This window comes from Nomascus leucogenys, chromosome 12 (genome assembly GCF_006542625.1).
Source record: "Nomascus leucogenys isolate Asia chromosome 12, Asia_NLE_v1, whole genome shotgun sequence".
NCBI classification, from domain to species: domain Eukaryota; kingdom Metazoa; phylum Chordata; class Mammalia; order Primates; family Hylobatidae; genus Nomascus; species Nomascus leucogenys.
In genome coordinates this window covers 52530328-52557597 of record NC_044392.1, presented here as the reverse complement: position 1 = coordinate 52557597, position 27270 = coordinate 52530328, and the positions used below count along the sequence as shown (strand labels likewise).

At 45.3% G+C, this 27270-nt stretch overlaps 1 protein-coding gene and 3 non-coding genes across 4 annotated transcripts; 2 read left to right on the top strand and 2 right to left on the bottom strand.

Moving 5' to 3' along the window:
- The first annotated feature begins 6172 nt into the window (after window positions 1–6172).
- On the top strand, window positions 6173–6246 carry TRNAN-GUU. Its single transcript has one exon. It is a non-coding gene; the product is annotated as a tRNA-Asn (tRNA).
- Window positions 6247–7546: 1300 nt separating this feature from the next.
- LOC101177379 lies at window positions 7547–8496 on the bottom strand. The gene is made up of 2 exons (XM_004089954.1): window positions 8227–8496; window positions 7547–7791 (listed from the first exon to the last, which is right to left on the bottom strand). The coding sequence occupies exons 1-2, from the start codon at window positions 8494–8496 to the stop codon at window positions 7660–7662; spliced, it is 402 nt and encodes a 133-aa protein (XP_004090002.1). The 3' UTR covers window positions 7547–7659.
- Window positions 8497–9004: 508 nt separating this feature from the next.
- On the top strand, window positions 9005–9078 carry TRNAN-AUU. The gene has a single exon. It is a non-coding gene; the product is annotated as a tRNA-Asn (tRNA).
- A 9224-nt stretch (window positions 9079–18302) lies between these two features.
- LOC115837843 lies at window positions 18303–18466 on the bottom strand. The gene has a single exon (XR_004032885.1). It is a non-coding gene; the product is annotated as a U1 spliceosomal RNA (small nuclear RNA).
- Between the last annotated feature and the right edge of the window lie 8804 nt (window positions 18467–27270).

Sequence of the window (27270 nt, the reverse complement as noted above, 5' to 3'; positions counted from 1 at the left end):
CGCAGTGGCTTACGCCTGTAATCCCAGCACTTTGGGAGGCCGAGGCAGGCAGATCACGATATCATGAAATTGAGACCATCCTGGCTAACATGGTAAAACTCTACTAAAAATACATCTCTACTAAAAATACAAAAAAATTAGCTGGGAATGGTGGCTGGCACCTGTAGTCCCATCTACTCAGGAGGCTGAGGCAGGAGAATGATGTGAACCCAGGAGGTGGAGCTTGCAGTGAGCCCTGATCACACCACTGCATTCCAGCCTGGGCAACAGAGCAAGACTCCTTCTCAAAAAAAAAAAAAAAGAGAGAGAGAGAGAAAAGAAAATAAAAGTTTTGACTACCTGAGGGGCTTTATTTATATAACAAGGCCAGTTTTGCTAGCCAAACCAAACTAAAAAGCAATGGTTGTCACCTCATACCCCAGGCTGCAGTTCAGTAGCTAAGGTTCTGCCCTTTTTTTCACCATGACAACCTGGGTTTGGTTCCTAAATCAATTTCTTTCCAGTTTGATATTTGTGTTACTTTTGAACATTTTTTTTCCAGGGAGCTTTCTTAGCAGGATCTTTGTTGGCTTTCACCCCAGCTGTTACAGAACAGCTTGACTGAATTCAAAATTCAGAAGGTCAGAGTGTATCCTGGGAAGACGGTGGAATGAGAAGCACCTGGAATCTAGACAACAACTGCACGGGCAGGATCTGTCTGATGTAAATATTTCAGAACTCTGGAGCCTACTGAAGGCTTGCAACTTCTGGAGGAAGGCCCAGTTGGTAAGTCGTAGGTAATTTCAGTCAATTTCAGCCCTTAGCACAATAGCAGCTACCCAACACTACCACCAAGGCAGTCAGCTTGTGTTCCTACAGTAAGTTACAAGCTGCTAGCTCGTTTCTTAGAACCTCTCATTTCCTTTCCATCGTGGAAATCTATCCTCAAGGAAACACTTATCAGCATTCCATCTGCTATTCTACTACCCCTCAGGGATTGCTCAGGCCCCCTCCCTTTCCTACACACCAAGCTAGGGGATTTGCCCCTGCCCAGGACTGGCAAATCGACTTTACTCAGATGCCTCGAGTCAGGAAACTAAAATACCTCTTGGTCTGGGTAGACACTTTCACTGGATGGGTAGAGGCTTTTCCCACAGGGTCTGAGAAGGCCACCACTGTCATTTCTTCCCTTTTGTCAGACATAATTCGTCAGTTTAGCCTTCCCACCTCTATACAGTCCAATAGCCGACCAGCCTTTATTAGTCAAATCACCCAAGCAGTTTCTCGGGCTCTTGGTATTCAGTGAAACCTTCGTACCCCTTATGGTCTTCAATCTTTAGGAAAGGTAAAACGGACTAATGGTCTTTTAAAAACACACCTCACCAAGCTCAGCCACTAACTAAAAAAGGACTGGACAATATTTTTACCACTTGCCTTCTCAGAATTCGGGCCTGTCCTCGGAATGCTACAGGGTACAGCCCATTTGAGCACCTGTATAGACGTTCCTTTTCATTAGGCCCCAGTCTCATTCCAGACACCAGACCAACTTCGACTGTGCCCCAAAAAACTTGTCATCCCTACTATCTTCTGTCTAGTCACACTCCTATTCACCATTCTCAACTACTCATAAATGCCCTGCTCTTGTTTACACTGACGGTTTACACTGTTTCTCGAAGCCATCGCAGCTTATATCTCCTGGTGCTAGCCCCAAATTTGCCACTCTTAACTCCCCCTTAAAGTAAATAAATAATCTTTGATGGCAGGACTATGCTGAACCCCCTTGGGCACTCTCTAATTGGATGTCCTGGGTCCTCCCAATTCTTAGTCCTTTAATACCTGTTTTTCTCCTTGTCTTATTCCGTTCTTTTTTCAATTCATACAAAACTGTATCCAGGCCATCACCAGTAATTCTATAAGACAAATGCTCCTTCTAACAACCCCACAATATCACCCCTTACCACAAAATCTGCCTTCAGCTTAACCTCTCCCACTCTAGGTTCCCACACCGCCCCTAATCCCGCTCAAAGCAGCCCTGAGAAACATCGCCCATTATCACTCCATACCTCCCCCCAAAATTTTCATCACTCCAAAACTTCAACACTATTTTGTTTTATTTTTCTTATTAATATAAGAAGACAGGAATGTCAGGCCTCTGAGACCAAGCTAAGCCATCATATCCCCTGTGACCTGCAAGTAGACATCAAGATGGCCTGAAATAACCGAAGAATCACAAAAGAAGTGAAATTTAAATGGCCTGTTCTGATGACATTCCACAACAAAAGAAGTGAAAATGGCCGGTCCTTGCCTTAACTGATGACATTGCCTTGTGAAATTCCTTCTCCCGGCTCATCCTGGCTCAGAAAGCTCCCCCACTGAGCACCTTGTGAATCCATCCCTGACCGCCAGAGAACAACCCCCTTTGACTGTAATTTTCCTTTACCTACCTAAATCCTGTAAAATGGCCCCACCCCTATTTCCCTTCCCTGACTCTTTTCAGACTCATCCCACCTGCACCCAGGTGAAATAAACAGCCTTGTTGCTCAAACAAAGCCTGTTTGGTGGTCTCTTCACAAGGACGCGAGTGAAACCCACAATGGGATGCAGAGGCTTATATACCATCTCGAGTTAACAGAATGAATAAAGGCTCAAAGCATGGCCAAAACCAGGTACCATTACAGTCAGAGGTATATCCATTTATTGTGGGCAAGACAGGTTGTGGGAGGGAGAGAAGAGGAGGCTTGGCTAGCAAAGGTTGTCTTAATGTGTAAATGAAAACTTACAGGTAGCAGCTCTCAGAGAGAATAAACCCTAAAAGTTTCTTTCAGACCTTTACAGGTGTCAGACTCTCAGTTAATCTTTCTTAGATCTGGGCAAGGAAAGACTTGGCTGCATCAATGCAGATTCCCTGCAGATGCAAATCTCCCCAACAGAAGACAACTTTGCAGGGATACTTCTGCAGCTGACTTTCTGAACAGGTATCTCAAAATATGTCAAAGAAATGTATTTTGGGGTAAAATATTTTTAATTCCTTCACATCTACAGCCTGATGCACCTGCTGTTTTAACGCACCATTGTTGGTGGCAATTCCGTTCTTTCCTACACTTAAGCCAAAAAAACAGATTCTCCTTGAGGCTAGTCTTTTTCTCGCAGCACACATTAAATTTGTCAGAAAAATTCTGTCTCCTGTTTGGTTAATTACAGACTTTAATCTGCTCAATCTTTCTCTTTCTTGGTCTCTGAATTTTGGCAAAGGAGTCTCCTGATACAGGCGGGATCGATTCTACTGACGAGTCTCAAAACTGTCAGACATTTAAGAGCCTTAATCTCGGGGTCGAGGTTTGGGCCACCCTTGAACCTTTTATTTGAGCCTAACGGACAAAATCAGCCTGGCCAAGCCTGTCTTCAAGGCCCAGGGGCAGGGCCAGGTCCTCCCGACACATCTTGAAGCTTCTTCCGCGTGTCAGCAGCCACCCTCCTCTTCCCTGTGACCTGCAGAGAAGCTCCATGGGGCATTTATTCAATTTGCTAGGAGCCCTCGAGGCGCAGGTGCGCGGTGACGCTGTGGTTCCCACCGCACGGCCGCGCTCCTTGGTCCTCTGGCTGTCTCTGGTGGGCAGTAATGTTCCAGGTGAGCTTGGGCTCCTAAGACACCAGGCAGGGAGGGACCAGTGGGGAAGGGCACCGGCCCCTTAGGTCCTGGGCAGTAGGGATCCGAAAAAGATCTTGAAGAAATAGAAAGGGAGCGTTGGGAGTAGATCAAAGGGAAAGAAAGAAATCCTAGGAGATTTTCTACCTGAAGGCACCATGAAGAGAAAGTCCGCCTCTTCTGGGTCGGGTCCTGACGTCGCTGGTGAACCGAGTTCCGATCTCCATTGGAGACCACATCAGTTGACTTTGGCTGGACTCCTAGTGAAGAAGCCATGCTTTGTCCTCCCTTGTTTAGCTCTTGATCCTGAAGCACTTGATTGTCTCTCCCGGGCTTTCCATGGATTCCAGGGATGCAACTGAGAAGTTTGTTTTTAATGCACTTACTTGAAGTAAGAATATTTGAAAGTATTTTTGCAAAGACAAAGGTTTCCTTTTGCACTGAAGACATTCAGATGTGAGGAAAATCACTCAGCTGGGGAAAGCAAATGCTGTTGAGAATGTCTCACAAACACAAATTACACATCAGCGGGTAGGTTTGACGCTCAGGTTGGGCACATTTTAATGCACTGTTGGTGGAACTTAAGATGAATCTAGGACATTCATGATTAATATTTTTAGTTTTTTAGTAAAATTTAATATTTTAAATTTAAATACACATTCTGAAAATTATTTAACCAGCACAAGAAACTGGCTTTATGCCATTCTTACAAACACAGGAAAGAAAGATGATATTATAATGACAGTGCTTCATAAATGGCAACATTCTTAAAGTACCTAGAGAGAAAAAGTTAACCTAGAATTCTATGCAAAAATAAAATTTCAGAACTGTGAGTGAAATAAGGACATTGAAAAACATGCAAAAGCTAAAAGAATTCACCAACCGATGCTACAAGAAATCTTGAGAGTCCTCCAGGCAGAGGCAAAAGGATCCCAGATAAAAATGTGGACCTATACAAAGAAATGAATATTGGAAATGGCATTTAGAAAGCATGTACTACACGTTTTCTTATAATTTAAATCTTTTAAAAAATATTTGACATAATAAATAAAAGTAATAATAATGAATCACAAAGATTATAATGCGTAAAGTAAAATTACATAACACTAGGATAAAGGCCAGAAAGGGAGATATAATGACACTTGAAAGCAGACTGTGATAAATTAAAGATGTATCCCAGAAACCCTAAAACAGCCAATGAAACAAGAAAAGCATTATAGCTAATAAAGCAACAAAGGAAAGAAAAAGGAATGAAATAAAAGCTATGTAAACACTATGCTGGAACAACTGCTCTCCAGGCCTCCACCCTATGTAAATATACCAGTGGCCAGTGAGAAGTGTACAAGAATGGTAACTGCAGCATTATTTGTAATCATAAAATAGTAGAACCAACGTAATTTTAAAGATATATGAAAAGAGTTTTATTTAATTAACAAACATACAATTGAAATTGAACAAACAATGGAAGCAAGTCGTTTACCAAAAGGAACACAGAGGGTCATGATGATGCTACTCCTCCAAGGATTTCAGGGTTCCCAGACGCCTAGTTTCTGTCTAGTTCTGGAAGATGTTATTCTTAGGGAGCAATAGGTACTCGAGTTTGGGGCTCTTTCAGGTTCTCTCTCCATTTCCCCATTCTGCTACAATAAATAAACAAACAAAAACAATTCTCACTTCCAGAAGATCCCGCCTGTGCGTCTGCACGAGCCTTTCAGGAGGTCTGGATGTCTGGTTCACGACTCCCCGGCTTCTTTCCCTGCTTTTGCATTTCCCTTCCTCCGCTCCCGCCCTACGGCCCCACGAACCGACCCCCGCCCCGCTGAGCCCCCGCAGCTCCACAGCGCAGAAGGTGCACCGGAGGCCCTGCCACTTGCCCGCCCCGGCGGGGTGCCGAGAAATCAACGCTTTGTAAAAAGAAATTCCGCATGGAAAAAAATCTCTTGATTTCCACTCTCAGGGCTCTTTAAAGGACTAAAAGCTCAAGGCGACGAGGGATTCATTCGACAAGTCCTAGTCGTGCGCCCTAGTGAGTGCCAGACCCTGCTCCCCGCGAGGGGACCCGCGAGCGAACCTCACCACCATCCCTCCCCTGATGGAGCCCCCCTGTGGAACACAGGATCCGAAGACGGCAGCAGAAGCTCAGCAGCAGCCCGAAAGCGACTGCATACACGCAGGGTGGATACAGGCTCCTTCACTGGGTGAAGGCGGCACAAAGAACGGGAAGAATCATCCCGGGAGCCCACCGGGCGTTCAGCTTCCCTTGGGACCCCAGGCGGCTCGGGCTGGGTCGCCGACCGGGGAGTTTCTGGGGGCTTCTGAAGCAACACAGGGGCAGGGTGGGCGAAGGCCATTCGGCTCTCCCTCTGGCTGCAGAATCTCCTAAGGCGCAGGTGTCCAACGTGACCAGCGCAGCTCACGGCTCTAATCTGTCTGGTTTTCCAAGGTCTTGCTCAGTCGTCCTGCCGGGCGGGCGCTGAGAATGGAAGGGACAGAGGAAGTTTAGTGGGTGTGCCCTTCCTATATTGCCTAGTAGAGCCGGTGGTGCTTGTCTCTGTGGCGCAATCGGTTAGCGCGTTCGGCTGTTAACCGAAAGGTTGGTGGTTCGAGCCCACCCAGGGACGCTTATTGCAGCTTTTAAAGCATTCGCGCATTGTCAATCACTAGACAAATGGGGAAGATTTTATCTTCCCGGAGTACCAGAGAAGAGTGTAGGATACTCCCTCTTCTGGGCCGGGTCCTCAGGTCGCTGGTGAACGGAGTTCTGATCTACATTGGAGACCAAATCAGTTGACTTTGGCTTGACTCCTAGTGAAGAAGGCACGCTTTGTCCTCCCCTGTTTAGCTCTTGATCCTGAAGCACTTGATTCGGGCTTTCGATGGATTCCAGGGATGCAACTGAGAAGTTTGTTTTTAATGCACTTACTTGAAGTAAGAATATTCGAAAGTATTTTTGCGAAGAAAAACGTTTCCGCTTGCACCGAAGACATTCAGATGTGAGGAAAATCACTAGTCTGGGGAAAGCAAATGCTGTTGAGAATGTCTCACAAACAAATTACACGTCAGCAGGTAGGTTTGACCCTCAGGTTGGGCACATTTTAAGTGCACTGTTGGTGGAACTTAAGATGAATCTAGGACATTCATGATTAATATCTTTAGTTTTTTAGTAAAATTTAATATTTTAAATTTAAATACACATTCTGAAAATTGTATAACCAGCACAAGAAACTGGCTTTATTCAATTTTTACAAGCACAGGAAAGAAAGATGATATTTTAAATGGCAAAGCTTCATAAATGGCAACATTTTTAAAGTACTAGAGAAAAAAAATTAACTAGAATTCTATGTAAAAATAAAATTTCAAAACTGTGAGTGAAATAAGGACATTGAAAAACATACAAAAACTAAAGAATTCACCAACCCACGCTACAAGAAATCTTAAGAGTCCTCCAGGCAGAAGCAAAAGGATCCCAGATAAAAATGTGGACCTATAAAAAACGAATATTGGAAATGGCATTTAGAAAGCATGTACTACACATTTTCTTATAATTTAAATATTTTAAAAAATATTTGACATAATAAATGAAAGTAATGATAATCACAAAACTTATAATGCATAAAGTAAAAATACATAACACTAGGATAAAGGCCAGAAAGGGAGGTATAATGACACTTGAAAGCAGAATGTGATAAATTAAAGATGTATCCCAGAAACCCTAAAGCAGCCACTGAAATAAGAAAAGGGCTATAGGTAACAAAGCAACGAAGGAAAGAAAACGGAATGAACTAAAAGCTATGTAAACACTATGCTGGAACAACTGCTCTCCAGGCCTCCACCCTATGGAAATACACCAGTGGCCAATGAGAAGTGTACAAGAATGATGACTGCAGCATCATTTGTAATCATAAAATAATAGAACCAATGTAATTTTAAAGATACATGAAAAGGGTCTTATTTATTTAACAAACGGACAATTGAACAAACAAACAATGGAAGCAAGTCGTTTGCCAAAAGGAACACAGAGGGTCATGATGATGCTACTCCTCCAAGGATTTCAGGGTTCCCAGACGCCTAGTTTTCTGTCTAGTTCTGGAAGATGTTATTCTTGGGGAGCAATAGGTCCTCGAGTTTGGGGCTCTTTCAGGTTCTCTCTCCATTTCCCCATTCTGCTACAATAGATAAGCAAACAAAAACAATTCTCACTTCCAGAAGATCCCGCCTGTGCGTCTGCACGAGCCTTTCAGGAGGTCTGGATGTCTGGTTCACGACTCCCCGGCTTCTTTTCCAGCTTTTGCTTTTCCCTTCCCCCGCTCCTGCCGTACCGCCCCACGACCCGACCACCGCCCAGCTGAGCCCCAGCGGCTCCACAGCGCAGAAGGTACACCGGAGACCCTGTCAGTTGCCCGCCCCGCGGGGTGCCGAGAAATCGACGCTTGTAAAAAGAACTTCCCCGTGGAAAAAAAATCTCTTAATTTCCACTCTCACCGCTCTTCAAAGGACTAGAAGCTAAAGGCGACCAGAGATTCATTCGACAAGTCCTGGTCGTGCGCCCTGGTGAGTGCCAGACCCTGCTCCCTGCGAGGGGACCCACGAGCGACCCTCACCACGATCCCTGCTCTGGTGGAGCCCCCGTGCGGAACACAGGATCCGAAGATGGCAGCTGAAGCTCCGCAGCGACCTCGAAAGCTACTGGGCAGGATGGGCACAGGCTCCCTCACTGGGTGAAGGCAGCGCAAAGAACGGGAATAACCATCCCGGGAGCCCACCGGGCGTTCAGCTTCCCTTCGGACCCCAGGCGGCTCGGGCTGGGTGGCCAACCGTGGAGTTTCTGGGGACTTCTGAAGCAGGAGAGGGGCAGGGCGGGCGAAGGCCATTCAGCTGTCCTGGCTCCAGAATCTCCTAACGCTCAAGTGTGCAACGTGACCAGCGCGATTCACCGCTCTAATCTCTCTGGTTTTCTTTTTTTTTTTTTTTTTTTTGAGACGGAGTCTTGCTCTGTGCCCCAGGCTGGAGTGCAGTGGCGCGATCTCGGCTCACTGCAAGCTCCGCCTCCTGGGTTCACGCCATTCTCCTGCCTCAGCCTCCCGAGTAGCTGGGACTACAGGCGCCCGCCAACACACCCGGCTAATTTTTTGTATTTTTAGTAGAGACGGGGTTTCACTGTGTTAGCCAGGATGGTCTCGATCTCCTGACCTCATGATCTGCCCACCTCGGCCTCCCAAAGTGCTGGGATTACAGGCTTGAGCCACCGCGCCCGGCAGCTCTCTGGTTTTCCAAGGACTTGCTCAGTCGTCCTGCCAGGCGGGCCCTGAGAATAGAAGGGACGGAGGAAGTTTAGTGAGTGCGCCCTTCCAATATCGCCCAGGGGAGTCAGCAGTGCTGGTCTCTGTGGCCCAATCGGTTAGCGCGTTTGGCTATTAACCGAAAGGTTGGTGGTTCGAGCCCACCCAGGGATGCCTATTGGAACTTTTAAAGCATGCACGCATTGTCAATCACTACATAAACTGGAAAGAATTAGCCACTGATTTATGACTAATCCACGTCAAGGACCAGCCCCAAGCCACTAACTTATGACTGATCCATCTCAAGGGCCAGCCCAGCTCCCCAACCAGATTCTTAACCGGGTATTTCCTGAAATGGCAGGTTTACACCTGTGTAACTCAGGAATCCTGAAACAGAGACCTAGGAACCCACTTCTGGTGTGATAAAATTCTAATTCAGTCGGTTAAACGCTTAAATGAGTAATTTACATGCCCCCATTTTTTCATATTTTAGTAATAGGAGTCCAGTAGTATCTCCAGGATGTGCCTGGATTTACTGATTGGTCTATCAATAATGTGACCAGTGGAATCAATCATCATCATAGTGATCCTCTCCATCATTTTTGAAAACAGTATTTTTCCTCAGTTTGTGAATTATTTAACCCTTTTCAAAATATTTTTGTTAGCCAGGTGTGGTGGCATGCACCTGTAATCCCAGCGACTCCGGAGGCTGAGGCAGGAGAATCATTTGAACTTGGGAGGTGGAGGCTGCAGTGAGCTGAGATCGCTACACTCCAGCCTGAGCAACAGAGTGTGACTCCATCTCAAAAAAAAAAAAAAAAAAGTCTTTGATATGAGGTTGGTTTCATGGTTTTAGGATTACAAAGGATGCTGCAGTCACCATTCTTGTACACATATCTTTGGTCATTGTGGAAATGTCTACACCACAGGTATTTCTATAGTGTGGAGAACTGGATGCGCCATTGCTACATTATAGTGTTTATATAATGCTTCTAATTTGAGTACATTCTGCAAATGTGTCTTTCATGGGAGCAATACCAAATAATATTCCAATATCAATATTTATAAGAGGAAAAATGTGCAGAAGTGCCATTGAGCTTCGTGTGTCTGCATGGGCCACATGTTCATAAAATGGTGGCATTAGCAATCATCTGAGAGTGGAGTTTGTGGCTCTCTGACATCAAAAGCTGAAGCACAGGACATGAAAACCCTCACTGTACATCCTCTCTAGTCTGGCCAGAATCATTCCTAGGTCAGTGGTCTCTTATCAGGAGGGAATGCTGCTTGCTTGTTTTGTCAAAACCACAAAAGGGAGGGAAAGTATCAGGCCGTTGGTTGATAACAGTGGTGAAGCAAGTCTTTCCAAAGGGCTGGTTTGTTAACCCTTAGGAAAAAAATTCTAATTCTTACCAGATCGTTCCATGCAGTTCCAGGCTCTTGGTGTCTCAAAGAACTGTACATGACACACATAAAGCAGCAAAGCAAAGCAAAGCAAAAGTTTATTAAGCACAGTAACACTCTCAGAGTGGGGAGAGTGGGCTGACCTCTGGGAGATGAGATCAGTATTAGTTTGGTGTACTTTGGGTGTTTTTATGTGTGTTTTTTTTTTCTTCTCTTCACAGGGATGCCTAATCTTTAGCCAGTGTTTGCCTTTTGATTGACAGTTACCTTGGCCCTTGTGTGCTTGCACATTGCCTCCATCCCATAATTTTAAGTACATGCATGAGATGTAGTCCATATGCATGAGTTTTAATGAGATGATTATCATATGGAGTCATGTTAAGGCTACTTTTTCTCTCTAATGCACATGCCTTTCTCTGAGGAGCTGCTCCTTTACTGGTTTGGATATTGCAGGCCATGAAGTCCTTGCTTGCTGTTTTTGTTTGTTTGTTTCTTTGTTTTGTTTTGTTTTGTGACAGAGTCTCTCTCTGTTGCCCAGTCTGGAGTGCAGTGGCACAATCTTGGCTCCCTACAACCTTCTCCCAGGTTCAAGTGATTCTCCCACTTCAGTCTCCCAAGTAGCTGGGACCACATGCGCACACCACCAACCCCGGCTATTTTTTTTTGTATTTTTAGTAGAGATGGGGTTTTACCATATTGGCCAGGCTGGTCTCAAACTCCTGACCTCAGGTGATCCACCCACTTTGGCCTCCCAAAGTCCTGGGATCATAGGTGTGAGCCACCAAGCCTGACCAAAAAAAGATTTTTTAAAATTTTTCTTTTAGGCCGGGCGCGGTGGCTCATGCCTGTAATCCCAGCACTTTGGGAGGCCCAGGAGGGCGGATCACGAGGTCAAGAGATCAAGACCATCCGGGACAACTTGGTGAAACCGCTTCTCTACTAAAAATACAAAAATTAGCGGGGCGTGGTGGCGGGCGCCTGTAATCCCAGCTACTCAGCAGGCTGAGGCAGAAGAATCGCTGGAATCTGGGAGGCAGAGGTTGCAGTGAGCCGAGATCACACCACTGTACTCCAGCCTGGCAAAAGAGCGAGACTCGTCTGAAACAAACAAACAAAAATATTCTTTTAAACTTGTGTCATGGCCGGGCGCAGTGGCTCACGCCTGTAATCCCAGCACTTTGGGAGGCCGAGGTGGGCAGATCATGAGGTCAGGAGATCGAGATCATCCTGGCTAACACGGTGAAACCCCGTCTCTACTAAAAATACAAAAAATTAGCCGGGCGTGGTGGCGGGCGCCTGTAGTCCCAGCTACTAGAGAGGCTGAGGCAGGAGAACGGCTAAACCCGGGAGGCGGAGCTTGCAGTGAGCCGAGATGGCGCCAGTGCACTCCAGCCTGGGCGACAGTGCGAGACTCCATCTCAGAAAGAAAAAAAAAAAAAGAAAGAAAAATGAGAAAGCTACTGATAGTCCAGTATGGTATGCTGTGATAGACTGAAAAAAACAGTGGTTCTATTTTGCAGCTTCTCTCATCAAGAGAGTCTATTTCTCCTCTGTTTGAATCTGAGATTGGCTATGTGACTTGCTTTGGGCAAATGTTGGTGCCTTCGCAAACCTGGCAGAAGAGAGGCTTGCACACGTGGGGGATTATCTGCTTTTTGCTTCACTTGAAATCCTGAGGCCATGATCTGAAGCTCCCCTCAAGCTAGCCTGCTGGAGAGATCACATGAAGAAAAAGATCCATGCATCCCACTTTTTCCAACCAATCCAGCTATACCCCAGATGTGTGAGGCCATCCTAGACCATCCAGCCCCAAATGAATCAGCCTAGACCAGAAGAATTTCCAAGCCAACTCACAGAATCACTAAAAATAATCAATTATTGTTATTCTTTTTTTATTTTTTAAGACACAAAGTCTCTCTCTGTAGCCCAGGCTGGAGTGCAGTGGCGTGATCTCAGCTCACTGCAAGCTCCGCCTCCTGGGTTCATGCCATTCTCCTGCCTCAGCCTCCCCAGTAGCTGGGACTACAGGCACTCGCCACCACGCCTGGCTAATTTTTGTATTTTTAGTAGAGACGGGGTTTCACCGTGTTAGCCATGATGGTCTCGATCTCCTGACCTCCTGATCTGCCTGCCTCGGCCTCCTAAAGTGCTGGAATCACAGGCGTGAGCCACCGCCCCTGGCCAATTATTTTTATTCTAAGTCAATAAGCTTGGAATGGTTTATTTTACAGCAAAAGTGCATCAAAAGGGTGATGGTAGTTGCAGGAAATAAATACATACCTTTAATTGTATATGTATAAACATATTTAGAATGATACCTCCAAAATATAAATTCCTATATTGAAAGAGCACACTGAGTAATCAGCATGGTGGATGAAAATAGATCATGAAGTTTCAAAATAATAGGAACAGGTAGAAGATTCTATAGGCTTTTGGGAGGGGAGATGGGAGAACAGTTTAAGGCAAATAACAAAGAATCAGAACAGCATCCATCTTCTCTACGGTGTTGAGGCGCTCCAGTCTATAACCATCAGGAACAAACCTATAGTCACACCTGAGTATATTGGCTCATTGCAACAGAGGAGACAGCAAACACTATGGGGAAATTGTGGGACAATTCTTCCTTTGGGAATCTCGATATTTTTATCTAGAAAGTGGGAGGAATGGTTGCAGAACTAAACACATAATTGGTAAAGAATCAACAGTCAATACAAAAGTTAGCCGAGCATGGTTGGGCATGCCTGTAATCCCAGCTACTTGGGAGGCTGAGGGAGGAGAATCGCTTGAACCCAAGAGGTGGAGGTTGCAGTGAGCTGAGATGACGCCCCTGCACTCCAGCCTGGGCAATAGAAACTGTCTCAAAAAAAAAAAAAAAAGGCCTGGTGCAGTGGCTCACGCCTGTAATCCCAACACTTTAACACTTTGGGAGGCTGAGGGTGGGGTGGATCACAAGGTCAAGAGTTTGAGACCAGCCTGGCCAATATGGTGAAACCCAGTCACTACTAAAAATACAAAAATTAGCTGGGTGTGGTGGCAGGCGCCTGTAATCCCAGCTACTCAGAAGGTTGAGGCAGGAGAATCACTCGAATTCAGGAGGCAGAGGTTGCAGTGAGCTGAGATTGCACTACTGCACTCCAGCCTGGTGACAGAGCAAGACTCCATCTCAAAAAAATAAAAAGTAAAATAATTAACAGTCACTATTAGTAGCTGGGATGTTTGATCATATTATGGTTTGAACAGTGTTCTGTTTGTGCTCAAATATGATTGTGAAATAATATTTCTTTCAGCTTAGTTAGAGGGTAACTTTGTCTGATATTGGTGTTGTGAAATTTTTTAAAAATTTTAAATTTTAAATTTTAAATTTTTAAAAAGTTTTAACCATAGAACATCATGGCCTAGGTGTTTGTCAGACCAGCTCTAGCTGAGAGCAGAAAAGGGTTACTTCTTTCTTTCTCAGAAACAACTATGGAAAACAGTAAACAACAAGGGCCGGGCGCGGTGGTTCAGGCCTGTAATCCCAGCACTTTGCAAAGCCAAGGGAGGCGGATCACTTGAGGTCAGGAGTATGAAACTATATAAGGAGTCGTAGACAAAATCCCTCAGACACCTGATTGTGGAAGGTAAGAGCTTTTTTCAGCTGGGAGCATCGGTAGACTCACGTCCTAGAAACCGAGCTCCCTGAATAAGTAATTCTTGTCCCTTTTAAGGGCTCACAACTCTAAAGGGACTGTGTGAGGGGGGGTCATGATCAATTGAGCAAGCGAAGGGTATGTGACTGCAGGCTGCATGTACTGGTAATCAGAAGGAAACAGGACAGAAAAGGGAGTTACATATGCTTTTTTATATAATGTCTGGAATTTATAAACAGCGCAAGTGGTGAGGTCAGGGGTTGAATTTTGACAACCAGGCCCGAAATGTGGCACCTGGTTGTCTGACTGTGATTTTCACTTCTGCCCATTCTTTCAACCTCCACTTTTTCAGCAAACAAGAAATTAAGTATAAGACAATATGAGGAGTGGTCTCCTCTCTCAAAACCAGCTTGGCCAACATGGCGAAACCGCATCTCTACTAAAAATAAAAAAATTAGCCAGGCATGGTGGCGGGTGCCTGTAATCCCAGCTACTGGGGAGGCTGAGGCAGGAGAATCACTTGAACCTGGGAGGTGGAGGTTGCAGTGAGCCAAGATCCCACTGCCACACTCCAGCCTGGGTGACAGAGCGAGGCGAGACTCTGTCACAAAAAAAAAAAAAATTAAAAAAAAAGCAGTGCCTTTAAAAATCTGAGAGAGAAATTATTTCAACTTATCTTTTTGTATCTCTATCTAGTAAAATATCAATTAATTTTATAGGTATAAAAGACGTTTTCAGACATGCAGTGTCTCAAAAAGTTTATTTCTAAGGTAACCACTTTATAGGAGGTTTTGGAGGATATGCATCATCAAAAGGAAGTAGTGAGTGAGGAATGAACCCCCTTGAGATCCAGGAAGCAGGGGATCTAACAAAAGAGAGAGGCAATGATGGAAATGCCAAGATGGTGCAGTAAAGACAGACATGGTAACAGCTGTGGGATAAGCCTGAAGAGCAAGTCATCCAGAATGGAGCAGGTAGAAATGTGCCAGGAAAGTTTCTTTCTTTCTTTTTTATTTTTTATTTATTTTTATTTTTTGAGAAGGAGTCTCGCTCTTTTGCCCAGGCTGGAGTGCAATGGCATGATCTCAGCTCACTGCAACCTCTTTCTCCCGGGCTCAAGCGATTCTCCTGCCTCAGCTTCCCGAGTAGCTGTGATTACAGGGGCCTGCCAGCCTCAGCTTCCCTAGTACCTAGGAGTACAGGCGCCCACCACCATGCCCGACTAATTTTTATATTTTTATTAAAAACAGGATTTCACCACGCTGGCCAGGCTGGTCTCGAACTCCTGACCTCAGGTGATCCACCTGCCTGGGCCTCCCAAGGTGCTGGGATTACAGGCGTGAGCCACCATGCCCGGCTGCTCTTTTTTATAGACGAAGAAATTGAGGTACAGAAAATTCAGTAAAGTTTTAAAAGTCACATCATGAATAAACCAAGATTTCAACCCAGAAATTGAGGTTTCACCACAAGTGAAGACTGGGGTTTTCTTGTTTTCAATTATTGGGAGTTTCGGATTTCCAGGAATGTGCAATTGTAAAAACCCAGCTTGAGGAGGTGATGAAATAGGTGCAGTGGCTATGGCGTAAGCTCTGAAGCCCCAGGCTCAGGCTTTATTGAAAAATTACTTTTGCTGAAATATTCCTGTTTTTAGGAACTTCCGTGGAACTTGAGCCTTCGCACAGCATATTTTGGCATCTGATTTAAAGCTAGTAGAGATTCTGAAGATTCCCAGGATTAAAGTCTTTAAACAGAAAGTGTGAATCTTGCCTAAGTAAAAGGTGCCATCCCTGGGTGGGCTTGAACCACCAACCTTTCAGTTAACAGTCGAACGCACTAACCGATTGCACTCCAAAGACTCTAACGGCTTGTGTCTTAAACTCATTTGCTGATACCAGAAATGGCATTTTAACCTCTGGCCGAAGATAATCTCACATGTTTGTGGCCTGTCCAATCCCGCGCACTCCAGAAACCCAGAACACCGGAGACAATGAAGCCAACAGTCGAGTCTTTGGGCACTTTGGACATTCTACCCGGGCAGAGTCAGCTGGGGGACTCCAACGGCAAAACGGCCACCTGCTCTTCACCATCTGCTCTTCACTGCTTCCCCTGCCTGCTCTTCACCGTCTCAAAAGTCGCCCGCCCCTCTACAGGCGACAACTGCAGCTTCTCCGGCGGCAGCAGCTTCTCCGGCGGCAGTCACTCGCTTTCCCATTCTTAGCCCCGCTCACACCTTGCGCCCACAGTCATTTCCGCCGGGCCCGGGCCAGCGGACACGCGCGTGGGAAGGACCAGAACCCGTGGTGTCCTCGCCGCGTCGCCCTCGGGCCCTCAGAGGTGGGATCCACCGGACAGGGACCTGGAGTTTGCACAGGCTGCAGCCCTTCGCCCAGAGCCAGCCTAGCACCTAGTAGGCGCCCAATAAATGCTCGGTGAAGGAAGGCATTCCACCGCAGGGTTTTAGGAGAACCATGAATTCCCGTGTGAACGTTAAGCGTTTAGTCCTACTAGGAAGTCTGGAATATGGAGACCTGAACTGTTTCGCAAAGGCAGCTGTTCTTGTATCCCCAGAGCCAGTTTAGAATTCAGCAAAGGTCCCTGCCTGGTGGATCCCACCTCTGGAGACCCGAGGATGGTGCGGTGGGGGGCACCGCGGGTTCTGGTCTTTCCCACGCTCACGTCCACAAGCCCAGGCCCAAAGGAAATGTCTGTGAGCGCAAGATGTGAAGATAGTTACAAATACCAGCTAGGGCCAGTTACAGCTGCAGAAATGAGGACTTGTAATAGTTATATTTCTTCATTATTTTGAGATGAATGCATTTGGGTGTATATTAACCAATACTTTTCTTGAGAATTCTCCTTTTCCATCATCCTAGCTAGGGCATTCATTAATAATTAACTTTTAGAAATCTCAATATTTAGGTTACAGGATAGCAAATATGGAATGTGATCTAGCTAAAAAAGGAGTGAACATCATTCAAAGACAAAAGACTTTATCCTGTTGGGGAAAGGGTTGGCATATTTTCACTGAATGAGAAAAAGTATGATTTTCCTATTGTCTTTATTTGAACCTTAAATATGGTTTTACAAGGAGGAAAAAGGAGGAGGAAGAAGAGAAAGAAGAGGAAGAGGAGGAAAAGAGAAAGAGGAGGAAGGTGTACAACGATGCCACATTGAGAAGAAGTGGACTGTGGTGGATTTGTAATGTGTCAATTTTGCTAAGCTGAATGCACATTTCCCAGATTTGCCATCTTTAGATAGCTCTGGTTTAGCCTGGGCCACAGGAGACACTGGAAGATAGAATTCAAGTGGCTGTTTCACGATTTTGTGTACTGGGAAGGGCGTTGTTACAGCTCAGGCATGATCTTCAGCTTCCCTGACCCTTGGACTGGTGGGTGTTTTGCTTCTTGATCAAACATTGTTAGAAGTTGCAGGATTCCAGCTGGGTTTTGTTACATCCAATCCGGTTTAAGTTCCCATATTATTAGGAAAGCTTTAGGGTGCTTCAGGAAAACGCTTTTTAAAAAATAAAATTTGGAAAATATCAAATGGAATTATAGGCAATAAGCATAACCCAGTGGAACCATGAATCAAACCTTCTAGAGCAGGGTTGTCTAAATTTTGGCTTCCTTGGGCCACACTGGAAAAAAAAAAAAAAAAAAAGACACTTGTCTTGGGCCAAACATAATATACACTAACTGCAACTGAACCGTTCCTGTAAAGCTTGTAAACAAACTCTGTCTGTAACAGGCCAGGGGCGGTGACTCAGGCCTGTAATCTCAACATTTTGGGAGGCCGAGGCGGGCGGATAACTTGAGGTCAGGAGTTCAAGACCAGCCTGGCCAACATGGTGAAACCCTGTCTCTGCTAAAAATTCAAAAAATTAGCCGGGCCTAATTTTTTGGTGGCCTGCGCTTGTAATCTCCGTTACTTAGGAGACTGAGTATTCTCTGGCTGAGGCAGGAGAATAGCTTGAAGGCAGGAGGCAGAGGTTGCAGTAAGCCGGGATCCTGCCATGCCTTCCAGTGGACTGTTTGCTGTTAATAAATGTTTACAATGGGCTCCCACAGGGAAAAGAAAAGCTTAGTTTTATCTCTATAGAACAAAAAAAAAGTTAAGAGATTACTTAGTAGAGACAAGTCTACTGTATTTGACCACACTGACATCAAACTCCAGGACTCGAGCGGTATTAACACAGTTATCAACGTATCTCACACACTGCTGAGATTACAAGCGTGAGAACTAATCACTACCGGACAAAATCTTCACTTTGAACATAAGTTAGAAACGGACACAAAAAAGTGTTTATCAGACCACACCACAGCCTACCATACGCTCCCGCATCAAAAAAAACTCTTTAAAACAACAATCCAGAAGAAAGGGCAAGTGCATTCTCCTGCTGCCACAAATTTAACAGTCAAGACTTCCACACTTGCGAAAATCGTAGATGTCAGCACGTGCCAAGTAAAATTCATAAATCTCACTCTGGAGGAACCATCTCTGTCATCACATTATTTTCTCTATCAAAAAAGCGTAAGCTTACACCCCCTCCGCCGCGCTACAGCCTCATATGCCTCATCCTTTACACGCATGGTCACTTACCTCACGCGCATCCCAGGGCCATCCTAGCCCTGACACACAGCTGCGACTCTCGGTTCCGACCAGCGGTCCCAGACTTGCTCCCACGGCACGGGAACTCTTTCGTGGCGAAGCAGCAGGTGGCGAAGCAGCAGCCCCTGCGCTGCCTCATCTACATAGAAATCGCCCTCTCCGTGCTGTCACCGACAACGCCTTCCCGATCATCGTCTGTTCTTCCGCCTCACCCAACGCCACTCAGCGGACCAACACGCTGCCGGAGCCGGCGGGGGAAGTGACTTATGCCTCTCCCTTTTTTCCCTCCTGTTCCCGCCCCTCGTCTCCTGCAATGAAGCGGGTACTTAATCTGTGTCCTGTGGAGGTCCCCTTTGGCGGCCAGCTGGAAGCCCGTGCACCCTTCTTCAAATAATGGCTTTCAATGAGCAGACTAGAACGTTTAGGATTACAAAGGAAACCGATTCCTTTCAAACCTGATTATCTTTGTGATGTGGCACTGTGTGCATATCTTCGTTAAAACGCATTAAAGGCCACTGCACTCCACCCTGGACGACAAGAGGTGGCTGTGTCTCAAAAAAACCAAAAACACTCCCCCTCCCCCCAAAGCATTAGACGTCAAGGCTGGCAGGGATGTCTGTTCTCTTGAAAGTTCAATATCAAAATACTTGGAAATTAAACTAAAACAGTAGAAGCAAGAACAAAAATTAAGTTGAAGATAATGTCAAGAATATTTCCCACAAACCAAAATAAGAATGTAAAAACAGGAGAGAAAAGTTCAGGAAGGTAGATGTCCAAGGTCCAAACGCGATTAGCATGCATTTCAGAAAGAGGATAGAAAAAAATCAGTACAATAATTCAAAACACTTTCCATACGAATGGATTGAAACTACAGTGAATTTAAAGTATTGAATTGATATTGAACTTTCAAGAGAACAGGCATCCCTGCCAGCCTTGACGTCTAATGCTTTGTGGTGAAGAGGGAGTGTTTTTGGTTGTTTTTAGACAGTCACCTCTTGTCGCCCAGGGTGGAGTGCAGTGGCCTTTAAAGCGTTTTAATGAAGATACGCACACAGTGCCACATCATAAAGATAATCAGGTTTGAAAGGAATCGGTTTCCTTTGTAATCCTAAACGTTCTAGTCTGCTCATTGAAAGCCATTATTTGAAGAAGGGTGCACGGGCTTCCAGTTAGCCGCCAAAGGGGACCTCCACAGGGCACAGATTAAGTACCCGCTTCATTGCGGGAGACGAGGGGTAGGGACAGGAGGGAAAGAAGGAAGAGGCATAAGTCACTTCCCCGCCGGCTCTGGCAGCGGTTTGGTCCGCTGAGTGCTCCTTTCTTGTAAGCAGTTCTTGTTTCATATTTTCACTATCTCTGGCACTATTAAGTGTACGATTTTTTTTCCTCTGTACACAAAAAAAGTTTGTTTCAATAGTGAAGTATGAGTCAGGGTAGTGGCCCATGCCTGTAATCCCAGCACTTTGGGAGGCCAAGGCAGGCGGATCACCTGAGGTCAGGAGTTCAAGATCAGCCTGGCCAACATGGTAAAACCCTGTCTCTACTAAAAATACAAAAATTAGCCAGGCCTGGTGGTGGGCACCTGTAATCCCAGCTATTCGAGAGGCTGAGGCAGGAGAATTGCTTGAACGCAGGAGGCGGTGGTTGCAGTGAGCCGAGATCGCACCACTGCACTCCAGCCTGGGCGACAGAGCGAGACTCCATCTCAAAAAAAAAAAAAAAAAAAAAAGAAGTATGTATCTTCTAGAATACTGTTCTAACTTTTCGGATTCTGTCATTGACATAGGATGTTGCATCATTACTTGTGTAAGGGGTTTAACACTACTACTATATATAATATATGTAATATATATTTTATATATATATATATAACACTAAGGTTTATTAAAACAACTCTCAGTAAACAGATGCCCCTGAAGTTCCAACAAAATAACCTACTATTATTAGAAGCCAAATAAACTCCTCCTCCTATAAGGAAGAAAGTAAACAACTTCTGGCTTGGCGTGGTGGCTCATGCCTATAATCCCAGCACTTTGGGAGGCTGAAGCGAGTGATCACGATCACCTGAGTTTAGGAGTTCAAGACCAGCCTGGCCAACATGGTGAAACCCCGTCTCTACTAAAAATACAAAAATTACAGCGCGCCTGTAATCCCAGCTACTCAGGAGGCTGAGGCAGGAGAATTGCTTGAATCTGGGGGGTGGAGGTTGCAGTGAGCCGAGATCACCCCACTGCACTGCAGCCTGGGCAACAGAACGAAACTCCGTCTAAAAAAAAAAAAGGAAACAATTCTAGAACAGTTTGAAAAAGCAATTTAAATGAAAATGAAACCAAAAAGGGTAAAAAGAAAAAGGAGGGAATTGTAGGAAATAACCTATATGTGATCTATTTTCAATTCTAGGTGGCTTGGTATAGGTTTAGGCAGCCTACCTGGAAATAAAGATATAAAGAAGCAAAATGTACTGAGCCACCCCCTCCACCTTCCTTCTTTCCCTTTCACCCAGTGGCCAGGCATCTATCGGCGGGGGCCCCCTCATCTACCCCTTCCCCACTCCACCAAGAAATTTAGTTTAAGCTAGCTTGCAACATAGATAATTGTACCCTTTCTTATCAGCTAAGTGCAGCCACTAGAGCCATAAGTCAAATGTTTGAAAAATCCTGAAAGTCATAATGCATTGTGGGCTGCAATAAAATGCAGCAGAAAGACCCTAAAGAATATACTTGAAGAACAATCAATAGGTGATGTCTAGGAAGATTGTGAAAGGCTAGTACTCAGCCTATGAGGAACTGGGGGAGGGACCTGTGCACTAGGGCATAAATTGCTTGTTGAAACTGTGCTGGGTGTGCCTGCATGCCAGACACCCGATCTTGCAAAACTGTCATTAAAAGTCTCAGTTTCACTGTTCTCCGGGACTCTGAGTCCATTGTTTTGGTTTATACGGGTGAATTTGTTTCTCACAAACTTGATTGGATTGAAGGATGAAAGTATTGATTCTGGGTGTGTCTGTGAGGGTGTTGCCAAAGGAGATTAACATTTGAGTCAATGGGCTGGGGAAGGCAGACCCACCCTAAATCTGGTGGGCACAATATGATCCGCTGCCAATGAATATAAAGCAGGCAGAAAAACATGAAAAGGCAAGACTGGCCTATCCTGCCAGCCTACATCTTTCTCCTGTGCTGGAGGCTTCCTGCTCTGGAACATCAGACTCCAAGTTCTTCAGTTTTGAGACTTGAACTGACTCTCCTGCTCCTTAAGCTTGCAGACAGCCTGTTGTGGGACCTTGTGATGGTGTAAGTTAATACTTAATAAACTCCTGGCCGGTCGCGGTGGCTCACGCCTGCAATCCCAGCTCTCAGGGAGGCAGAGGCAGGAGGATAGCTTGAGCCCAGGAGTTCGAGACCTGCCTGGGGAATATATCGAGACCCCGTTCTCCACAAAAAAGGAAGGAAAGAAAAGACAAAAAAAATAAGCGTAATACTTAATAAACTCCTTTGTATATCTATGCTATTAGTTCTGTCTCTCTAGAGAACCCTGACTAATACAGAGTCACATAAAAATATGAGCCTCAGGCCAGGCACAGTGGGTCATGCCTGTAATCCCAGCACTTTGGGAGGCTGAAGCGGGTGGATCACAATCACCTGAGGTTAGGAGTTTGAGACCAGCCTAACCAACATGGAGAAACCCCGTCTCTACTAAAAATACACAATTAACCAGGTGTGGTGGCACATGCCTGTAATCCCAGCTACTCGGGGGGCTGAGGCAGGAGAAGCACTTGAACCTGGGAGGCAGAGGTTGCGGTGAGCTGAGATCACGCCATTGCACTCCAGCCTGGGCAACAAAAGCAAAACTGTCTCAAAAAAAAAAAAAAAAAAGCCTCAAAGAAGGCCATATGGTTGAAGTTTATATGCAGCACCTAAAGGATTAACTAGGCTTGGAGTTCTTAGGGGGTGGTGGCCACAGGTTATCGGAGGTTGAGGGGAGGAAAGCTATGGTAAGCAAAGGCTGTGTTGTGATGCAGATGAAGTCTCTCAAGAAGCAGCCCTCCACCAGATGTAGTGGCTCATGCCTGTAATCCCAGCACTTTGGGAGGCTGAGGTGGGCAGATTATTTGAGGTCAGGAGTTCAAGACCAGCCTGGCCAACATGGCAAACCCCATCTCTACTAAAAATATAGACCAGGTGTGGTGGCTCATGCCTCTAATCCCAGCACTTTGGGAGGCCAAGGCAGGTGGATCACAAGGTCAAGAGATCGAGACCTTCCTGGCTAACACAGTGAAACCCTGTCTCTACTAAAAATACAAAAAAATCAGCCAGGCGTGGTGATGGGCACCTGTAGTCCCAGCTACTAGAGAGGCTGAGGCAGGAGAATGGCATGAACCCAGGAGGCAGAGCTTGCAGTGAGCCGAGATCACGCCACTGCACTACAGCCTGGGCGAAAGAGCAAGATTCTGTCTCAAAAAATAAATAAATAAATAAATAAATAAATGAATTAGCCTGGTGTGGTGGTGGGCACCTGTAATCCCAGCTACTTGGGAGGCTGAGGCATGAGAATGGCTTGAACCTGGGAGGCAGAGGTTGCAGTGAGCCAAAATTGCACCACTGCACATTCCAGCCTGGGTGACAGAGTAAGACCCCGTTCAAAAAAAAAAAAAGTTTCTCTGTCAGGCCTTTAAAAGTATGAGACCTTTTGTTTCCTTTTCCTGTGAGTTAATCTTACCTGAATCTGGATAAAGCAGATAAGAAGGTCTCAGAGAAAGCCTATTTGCAGTTGATGTTTACTTCCTCTACACATGCTAATCTCCCTGACAAAAGGATAGCTTTTCATAGGTATTTCTGTGACTGTGTTACCTATTGCACTGCCTACATGACTTACCTGGACCCCTACCCAGATGTCGTTGCCCATTGCAGTGCCTGTGTGACATGGCTGAATTCCCACTCACCTTTAACTCTGCTGATTTTTAAGAAACAGGATGTATGTGGTCAGAAGTTTCTTCTTGGGACTAAACCAGCTGAAGCTGGTGAAATCCATGATGGCAGCTTACGCAACCTCTGAAAAACATCTAGCTTTATTATAATCCAATTTCCAGGCTAAATAGCACTCCCATCAGTGCATTACCATTGACAATCACTGTGATAATGAACAGAAGAGACCAAGAAAGGACAGAAATGAGGTGACTCCTTGATTCTAGGAAAATCTCCATCCCTTCCTAAGAAACGCATGAATATTCCTCACCTTGCTCATTCCCTTCATTAAAGATCCTCTATATTTGTAACTTCCTGGTTCTCAGTAGCTGAGAAGGTGATTTGCAAGCTATACTACTTCTCCAATTCCATGCCATGCTCCTACTTCTCCAATGCCATTGAATAGAGCCTGCGCTGCTTGACGCTCACTCTTGGTTTCATACATTGGCTTTGCAATAATAAACAGGAAAGAGTCCCTTTTTGGGGTGAGACCCCTCAGTAACATCTGCAGCCCCTCTAAATAGCCATCTCAAAATATACCAAAGGAGTGTATTTTGGGGTGGCATATTTTGGGTTTCCCACATGGCTAAGCCAACATATAGGATTCTTGCTGAATGCAGCGTGATCAGACATCACCTAGCAGATGGTGAAGGATGAGGAGCTCTACTAGATATTATGAGTAATCAGCTATTGAAGATGGGGAATTCTGGCTAAATTGACTGAGAAGGATTCTTGCTGAGATTGAACAATGCAGAGAGGAACACAGAAGCTCAATAGTTGAGGCCTAGTGAGAAGAGGACTCAGAAGAGCCTGATTAGAGTTTGACCAAGGAGAATGTCAACCTGAAATAATTGAAAGTTTCAGAATTCAGTGTTAAAAAGTTTATTCATTCTGCTTGTGGGAACTAATGGTAAAAATTTTAAAAGAGTTTATTCAAACGAAAATCTGGGAATAGCCAATCAGGGCACACAGACTCCAGAGAAATGGGGTCAGTGCTGCAAAGTCAAAAGTCAAGTTCTTGCTTACATAGAAAGAAAAAAAAATTAATAGAATCACAACATTTTCTATACAAGGCTGTTTTAAGAGTTACAACAAATTAATTATTTGCAGAATTTGTTTTGTTTTGTTTTGTTTTGTTTTTTGTTCTGAGATGGAGTCTCACTCTGTTGCTAAGGCTGGAGTTCAGTGGCATGATCTTGGCTCACTGCAACCTCTGCCTCCTGGTTTCAAGTGATTCTCCTGTCTCAGCCTCCTGAATAGCTGGGATTACAGGTGTCCACCACCATGCCCAGCTAATTTTTTATATTTTTAGTAGAGATGGGATTTCACCATGTGAGCCAGGCTGGTCTCAAACTCCTGACCTCAAGTGATCCACCCTCCTCAGCCTCCCAAAGTGCTGGGATTACAGGCATGAGCCCCGCTGTGCCCGACCTTTTTCTCTTTCCATACTACTTGTTTTCTTTCTTTATAGCTGGCTCACATTTCCTTTCCAATTTAAAAGAGTGTATTTAACATTGCATCTTAAGACAATGCAATAGCCATGAAGTCTTTATGAGAGCAAGGTAAGAAGGAAGTTAATCTATAATGAAAATCAGCAGTGAAGAGGGAAGCAATCTTCCCTGGCACCCTTCAGTAATTTATATAACATATTAGAAAACAATGCATGTGGCCAGGCGCGGTGGCTCACGCCTGTAATCCTAGCACTTTGGGAGGCTGAGGCAGGTGGATCACGAGGTCAGGAGATCGAGACCATCGTGGCTAACACAGTGAATCCCTGTCTCTACTAAAAATACAAAAAATTACCTGGGCGTGGTGGTTCGTGCCTATAGTCCCAGCTACTCAGGAGGCTGAGGCAGGAGAATGGCGTGAACCCGGGAGGCTGAGGTTGCAGTGAGCCGAGATTATGCCACTGCACTCCAGCCTGGGCCACAGAGCAAGACTCCATCTCAGAAAAAAAGAAAGCAATGCATGTAAGGAAGAAGGCCAATCTACAATCAGAGAAACAAAGGTTACAACTGCCTAGTTTATAGGTGCCTCTCATGTGACTTAGGCTCCATACTCACATTTTCTTTCTTTTTTTTTTTTTTTGAGACAGTTTCACTCTTGTTGCCCAGGCTGGAGTGCAATGGTGCGATCTCAGCTCACTGCAACCTCTGCCTCCCAGGTTCAAGCAATTCTCCTGCCTCAGCCTCCCAAGTAGCTGGGGTTACAGGCATGTACCACCACACCCAGCTAATTTTGTATTTTTAGTAGAGATGAGCTTTCTCCATGTTAGTCAGGCTGGTTTCGAACTCCTGATCTCTGGTGATCTGCCTGCCTTGGCCTACCAAAGCACTGGGATTACAGGTGTGAGCCATGGTGCCTAGCCCATACTCACAATTTTTTTAAGGCTCAAAATAATTTGGAGTTCCAACAACTTACATTTTAAATTACTTATTTTCACAGAAAGAATCTTTGTCAGTTGTCACTCACTGATTTCTCCAAATACCGTAGTCCTGTCCAGTGATCCTCCCCAAGACAATAGGTCTCTCTAGTAACTATAGTTTTCCTTTCTCATTTCAATTTCCACTCCAACTGACTGAATTGTGAACACCAACTCCCACACTTAAACGTTGAAGCCCTAACCCCCAGTGTGATGGTTTATGCAGCTGGGGCCTTTCAGAGGTAATCAGGTTTAAAAGAGGTTATGAGAGTGGGGTCCTCATGCTGAGATTAATGCCATTATAAGAAGAGACACTAGAAAGCTTGCTCATCCACCTTCCTCACGGTGCAGAAAGAAATGGTCACATGGGCACACAGTGAAACTACAGCCACTTAAAGGCCATAGGAAGAGACCTAAGAAAGAAATCCGCTTTGCTAGCCCCTTTATTTTGGGCTTTCCAACTTTTAGAAGTGTGAGAAATACATTTCTATAGTTTAAATACTTGGCGTATGGTATTTTGTTATGGCAACCTGAACAGACTTATACAACAATTCAGTCCTAGAGGCAATACAACTTTTCTGCTGATTCCAGATTCTGAGCGCCTCTCAGTCCTTTGTTGGGTTATTTTGATCCTGTCCATATATTTATAAATATTCTCTTTATAAAACTCTCTGGGCCGGGCGCGGTGGCTCACGCTTGTAATCCCAGCACTTTGGGAGGCCGAGGCGGGCGGATCACGAGGTCAGGAGATCGAGACCACGGTGAAACCCCGTCTCTACTAAAAAAGACAAAAAATTAGCCGGGCGTGGTGGCGGCTGCCTGTAGTCCCAGCTACTCGGAGAGGCTGAGGCAGGAGAATGGCATGAACCCAGGAGGCAGAGCTTGCAGTGAGCCAAGATTGCACCACTGCACTCCAGCCTGGGCGACAGAGCGAGATTCCGTCTCAAAAAAAAAAAAAAAGAAAAAAAGAAAAAAAACTCTCCGTAGGCCGGGTGCAGTGGCTTACGCCTGTAATCCCAGCACTTTGGGAGGCCGAGGTGGGCAGATCACGAGGTCAAGAGATCGAGACCATCCTGGCCAACACGGTGAAACCCCATCTCTACTAAAAATACCAAAAATTAGCCAGGCCTGGTGGCGGGTGCCTGTAGTCTCAGCTACTCCAGAAGCTGAGGCAGGAGAATGGCGTGAACCTGGGAGGCGGAGATTGCAGTGAGCCGAGATCACGCCACTGCACTCCAGCCTGGGGGACAGAGCGAGACTCCGTTTCAAAAAAAAAAAAAAAAAAAAAACTCTCTTTAAATCACACACCTGAGTATGCCCTTTGTTTCCCATCAAAGCCAAGACT